The sequence below is a fragment of the Salvelinus sp. IW2-2015 genome, linkage group LG17 (assembly GCF_002910315.2).
Source record: "Salvelinus sp. IW2-2015 linkage group LG17, ASM291031v2, whole genome shotgun sequence".
Classification (NCBI taxonomy): domain Eukaryota; kingdom Metazoa; phylum Chordata; class Actinopteri; order Salmoniformes; family Salmonidae; genus Salvelinus; species Salvelinus sp. IW2-2015.
Window position 1 is genome coordinate 28,741,021 of NC_036857.1, and position 6,135 is coordinate 28,747,155.

Sequence of the window (6,135 nt, forward strand, 5' to 3'; positions counted from 1 at the left end):
TCCTCCAAACATAATGATGGTCATTATGGCCAAACAGTTCTATTTTTGTTTCATCAGACCAGAGGACATTTCTCCAAAAAGTACGATCTTTGTCCCCATATGCAGTTGCAAACCGTAGTCTGGCTTTTTTATGGAGGTTTTGGAGCAGTGGCTTCTTCCTTGCTGAGCGGCCTTTCAGGTTATGTCGATATAGGACTCGTTTTACTGTGGATATAGATACTTTTGTACCTGTTTCCTCCAGCATCTTCACAATGTCCTTTGCTGTTGTTCTGGGATAGATTTGCACTTTTCGCACCAAAGTACGTTGATCTCTATGAGACAGAACGCATCTCCTTCCTGAGCGGTATGACGGCTGCGTGGTCCCATGGCGTTTATACTTGCGCGCTATTGTTTGTACAGATGAACGTGGTACCTTCAGGCATTTGGAAATTGCTCCCGAGGATGAACCAGACTTGGGGAGGTCTACAATTTATTTGGCTGATTTCTTTTGATTTTCCCATGATGTCAAGCAAAGACACTGAGTTTGAAGGTAGGCCTTGAAATACATCCACAGGTACATCTCCAATTGACTCAAATTATGTTAATTAGCCTATCAGAAACCTCTAAAGCCATGACATCATTTTCTGGAGTTTTCCAAGCTGTTTAAAAGGCACAGTCAACTTAGTGTATGTAAACTTCTGACCCACTGGAATTGTGATACAGTGAATTATAAGTGAAATAATCTGTCTGTAAACAATTGTTGGAAAAAGGACCTAATATTTCTGTATGCTCATACATACAGAAATAGCAAGGAGGAAGCTCCCACCTTTTTAATTGTAGTGCCACATATCCCAGCCTAAAGTAAAGAAATACCCTTCAAACAGCCCCTGAAGACAAATGCTGCTTTTCGACTGTAACACCAGTGTTACAGTAGTATATACACCCTTATGTTATACTAGGGAAATTGTGTTTCCATATCTAGGGCTGACAGTGAGGACTTGTGAAAAGCATAATCAACAACCTTTTGCATGATCAAAACAGTTGCTTTGTGAGAAGGTGTTAAAGTTCACTGTTAGCCATTGTAATGTAAATGACAGATGAAAAGTACCCGTTGGCCTGGCTTTGGCCCCAATTAAAAACAGGTCCTCCGGAGCCATGGTCAAATGAGACATGGGTGCTGGCCCAAGTAGAGCGTTTTGGGTAAAACTCTGTGTGGAAATGCACAAAAGAGATAACCCCTGGATAAGCAGGGACACCAGAAATCTGTTCATCAGAATAAACACTCGTCCTGGTCCTGAGCTGTAAAGTAGAGCAGGTCTTGATTGTAAGATGCCTGGGATATATGGGTGCAAGAGGGGTGAGGCTGGTGGCGAGAGGGGGGCTATAAAGAGTATTAACTTTCAGGGGGCTAAATCAAAGGGAGTTCCTATCACCAAGAGGGATTGTTAGTTGGTTAGTTCCCCTCAGAATAAAAGGTCACCCTAGGCAGTAAAGCAGGGCTGAACGTAACACAACTGTGATATATAGGAACTGGGGGGGGCCGGGGGGGGGGTTAGAGAGAGGGAACCTGGAAGAGAGAGGAGTGAGAGAGGTATTAACTTTCAAAATCAAAGGGCTTTCCTGTCACCACTGGGGTGGTCTGAGCAACGGGGGTCCCATTCACGGGGGAGTCCTGTCGAGTGGAGGGCCAGTGCATCTGTTGTCTCAATCTCCTCCATTCAGAGAAAGAAAACAGCCATTAATAAAGCCACATGGCTGTGAACTTGATTGCAGAAGGCCTACTCCAAACTGCCCCGTCTCCCACAAACAGCCTGCGTCCCCAGTCAATGGTGGTCTCTCCCTGTTTACTTTGAGGTGTGAAATCTTTGAACATCCCCTCCACTCCCCATTTTTAAGAGGTGTTTCCTTCACACTTCAATGATACAATGACCCACCATTTGTATTCTGAATGAATACAATCAAATTACAATTGAATGAAACATTAGATATTTTGGTTGACTAGAATGCCATGGATTGTATTAGGTGGAAGAAGGCATAAAAAAACATTTGAGTCTCACACTATCACTCTGAGAAAATATGAGAAAATAACATATAACATTGAATGTGGATTTGCTTTAGCAAGGAATTTCCGTTTATTAAAATGTACATGCAGTCGTAACTTCAATTAAGTTGTCTGTGAAATTGATACATTATTTACAAAGTTTTCCAACAAATGTTGGTTTGTACACATAGGAATGGCAATTCACATTCTGATTAAATAACAAGAATCAATTTCAACAACAGATGAAACTGAGATAGGGGTTTATATATCCACTAATAAAACATTATAACACTGATCCCACAATCATTTGGCCAAACAGCAAATTTCTTAAATCAACCGATATGTGGTATACATATTTCAGATACATTTTCTACCTCATGTAATTCACATTCCATTATAAAAAACGTTTCTGAATTCCAGATTCTCAAAGATGAAACATGCAGAAAGTGGATTATTTGCATGTTACATACATTTGCTGAATTATTTATATTTCAATATTACAAATTAAATCGAAATAAAATTAAGACCTTGGAATTCTTATTTATTATGACTATCTACTCAAGCTGCTATACCAAGTCACTTTACTACTTAAAAACAGTCTTCATTTTGAAAAAAATCAATCATACTGTATATTCTATTATGTACAGACTTCTCGTACTAGTTATTTTTTAACTTTTAATTAATACTTGTTATTTTTGGACTTTTGTATTTGGCATTTGATTCTTGATTGATATTATTGTACTGCATTGTTGAGTTAGCAAGCAAGCATTTCACTGTACCGTGTGCACGTGACCAATAAACTTTGATTTGATTTGACCTTGGACATTGATAGCTGATTAATGTGGGAACCAGGTTATAATGTCACCATCAAGGGTTAAGAGTGGCTACCATCTTGCTATGGGAGATCATTTTTGTGCGACACCTAGAAATGCCCAGTGAACACTGTATCCATATCATAATCCTAAACCTCGCCACTCGCTTTGCTTCCCCTTGTTGTGAAATACCTCTCAAAAGCGTTTTGTTGACGGGCTGAAAATGGTCCCGACTACAGAGGTTAATAGTCTATAGGGTGTCCTTGTCCTCTACTCTCTCTCAGAGGGTCTGTGGCAGTTACAGTACAATCACATATTGCAGTCTCTTGGCTCTATATAGAGTTATTGAATCCCCCCTCTAGTCCGTTCTACTCTCTCTTGATATTGGCCAACAGAGAGTCCGACGTGTTCCCACCGGACCGGCTCTTCCTACTCTGGTGAGTCTTGACGTGTTTGGAGAGGTGGTCGCTCCTCATGAACCTCTTCCCACACTGCTGGCATCCGAACCTCTTCTCCCCGGTGTGTGTTCTGAGGTGGCGCTGTAGCTCGTCGGAGCGGGTGAAGCTCTTCCCGCAGAACAGCCAGTTGCAGATGAACGGCCTCTCCCCGGCATGCCAGCGCAGGTGAGCCTTCAGGTGAGACGTCTTCTTGTACACCTTGCCGCACTCTGGGATATGACAGATGTGCAGTCGTTTCTTGCCAAACTCGAGTCCCCCGCCGTTGGCCTGGCAGTTGGGGCACTTGCAGCGACGGCAGCGGCGTGTGGAGGATAACAGGCCCTTGGAGGTGCCCTGTAGGAGGGCTGCGATTTGGGGCTGGTGGCCCAGGACCAGCTGCCGGCCCAGGGAGAAGGGGTGGTGGTGGTTGGTGGGGCTTCCGTGGCCAGTGGTCTGGGGGAGGCTCCACCAGCCCTGCTGGCCCTCCTCCCCTACATGGTGTTGTCCACCGGATAGATGGTGCCTGGCGGAGGATACAGAGTTCTGAAAGAAGCCGGGAAAGTTTTGTCCCACAGAGACGCCATTATGCTGGGGGTAGTACTGCGGCCCATTGGGACCTTGGCTCTGGGATGAGAGGACCTTGACGGGGGAGAGTTCGAAAGAGTAGGCGGAGGGAGGCTCGGCCGGCGGAGTCAGGGGCAGCTCGTGGTGGTGGTGGTGATGGTGGTGATGATGGTAGAGCGCGTGGGGGTGAGGACCCAGGCCAGAAGGCAGACTCTGTCCAGGGCCAACAGGGAACTGGACCTTGGGCACGGCGAATGTCATCTGATGTGCGGCTGCAGTGAGGCTGGAGGCGCTGAGACTAGAACTAGGGGCCACCGCCACCTCGTTGCTCCAGAGCTGGAACATCCCGGAGGCTGAGCTCACCCCTACCGCCCCCTCATAGGGGAACTGGGAGCTCTCAGAGCCCACCGTGCCACCCACCTGCCAGGCCTGGCTACAGGTGGTGGCCAGGAAGGACAGGGCGTTGGGGGCTCCCTCTGGGGACGAGCTGGGGGTCCGGTCCTGGTGGAAGATGGATAAAGAACATAATTCACTAACTCACACTAATGACCCAGGCTAATCAATCACATTTTTTCATAAAGTACTTTTTACATCACAAGTTGTCACAGAATGCTTTTACAATAAGTCTGGTGAAACTTCAGGAATCTTAGTAATTCAAGTGAATATTGTGTATTAAAAAAATGTATAATGTGCAAATAACAGTAATTTCTCATGAGGTACTTTTATTTGTTCTTGAATATAAGTTTTACATATACAAATGTCAACTACAATATTCACAAATATTTATTGATTACAACTATATCATGATAGAGTATCTGTGCAACTTAAAACTTCCTAACATTCTTTCATTCTGTAAGGATTTAAAATAATAAACGTTTACTTAGCTATAAACGGGACAGCGAATATAGCCTACTGAACATCACATTTTATAACTCTACAGACGTATTAACTTTGAACAAATTATTGCCAGACGCAATACACTGTATAGAAGTGCCTATATTGATTCGTACCAAAACGATTACAAACCTGTAAAAAGGTGTGTAGAAAGTTGTCATTCCGTTGTATCGTCAGCGCAGCCATCTGTCCACGCGCTCTGTGTCTCCGCACCTGCAACACGAGCTGCGCGGAAAGGCAGCGATGAACGAGTTTACCAGGAAAGTTGCGCGGTGTCGATGGAGAGAAGCGCAGCAAGCACTCGGGTCTTGGATGACCCCGAAACTAAAAACAGTCCTATCCAGAAACAAAGTAATCCTGTGTCATGCAAGGCAAGTGTCCGGTCCTCAGTCCGCTTGGTTACAACGCTTAAAATGGTCTGACTGAATGAAAGACACAACTAATTCCAGTTCATGTGGGTCCTCTTTTCAGTCACAAGCAGTCGCATACAGCCACAGAGCAGAGCGCTTCTTTGAAGTGCAAGTGAAGAAGAGACTATCGCAAGAAATCCTGTGGATTATTTCAAAGGCAGTTGCATGAGCTGTATCTTGTCTTTATAAAGAGGAAAGGTCCTCTCAACGGGGTCTCCATGAGAACCAGTATGGAGAGGAGATGTGAGAAGGGGGGTAAGGGAGGGGGGTTGATTGGGGAGGAGGGGGTTACGGAGAAGGGTTGCTCATAATTTGCACTCAATTTCAACCAAATGCTGACCTTGCAAAACAACTCCTCCCTCAATAGTTCTGAAAAACTATGAGGCGTGAAAAAGGTATTCAGTAATATCCTACAATTTGAGGGAGGGATGTGCTCTCGATTTTCTCTGCATATAAACTGCATATCAACGCGGATTTTTAAAATAAATGGGCAACTTTATTACACGTGTAGGCCATTACTGTTATTAATAATACGCCTGATCGTAATAATAAGCATCACCATTTGGCATTTCTGCACATAGCATTATCAATATAGTTTAGAAGACAGAAAAATCTAAACCAAGATCACTCCATTTCTTATTGCCTACACAATTTGCATGAATGGAATAATAATAATTATTGTGCATTCTAAATATAATATTCTTAAATTACTGAACTGTATCAGCAATGTCTACAACGCTTGCAACATCGCTTGAAATTAAGTGGGGTCTTTACTTGTTATTTGATCTTCATGATAGTCAAATACATCGGTGATATATCATACCAGGGTGGAGATGGGCAATACATGATCAAATCAAATATGTATATATGTATATATATCACAGAAACAAATACAACGCTTTTAAATATCGTCCGTTCAGTTCTCTCTCCCTTTTCTCATGGTTACATCTTCCCAGGCTTCACTTGGGATCAGACTGTAAAGAATGTCACATCACCCT

General features: G+C 43.7%; 1 protein-coding gene across 1 annotated transcript; it reads right to left on the bottom strand.

Moving 5' to 3' along the window:
* Positions 1 to 2,096: 2,096 nt before the first annotated feature.
* Positions 2,097 to 5,356, bottom strand: sp5l (Sp5 transcription factor-like). The gene is made up of 2 exons (XM_024005262.2): positions 4,860 to 5,356; positions 2,097 to 4,334 (listed from the first exon to the last, which is right to left on the bottom strand). Exons 1-2 carry the CDS (start codon positions 4,911 to 4,913, stop codon positions 3,201 to 3,203), a joined length of 1,188 nt encoding a protein of 395 aa, XP_023861030.1. The 5' UTR covers positions 4,914 to 5,356; the 3' UTR covers positions 2,097 to 3,200.
* Positions 5,357 to 6,135: the final 779 nt, after the last annotated feature.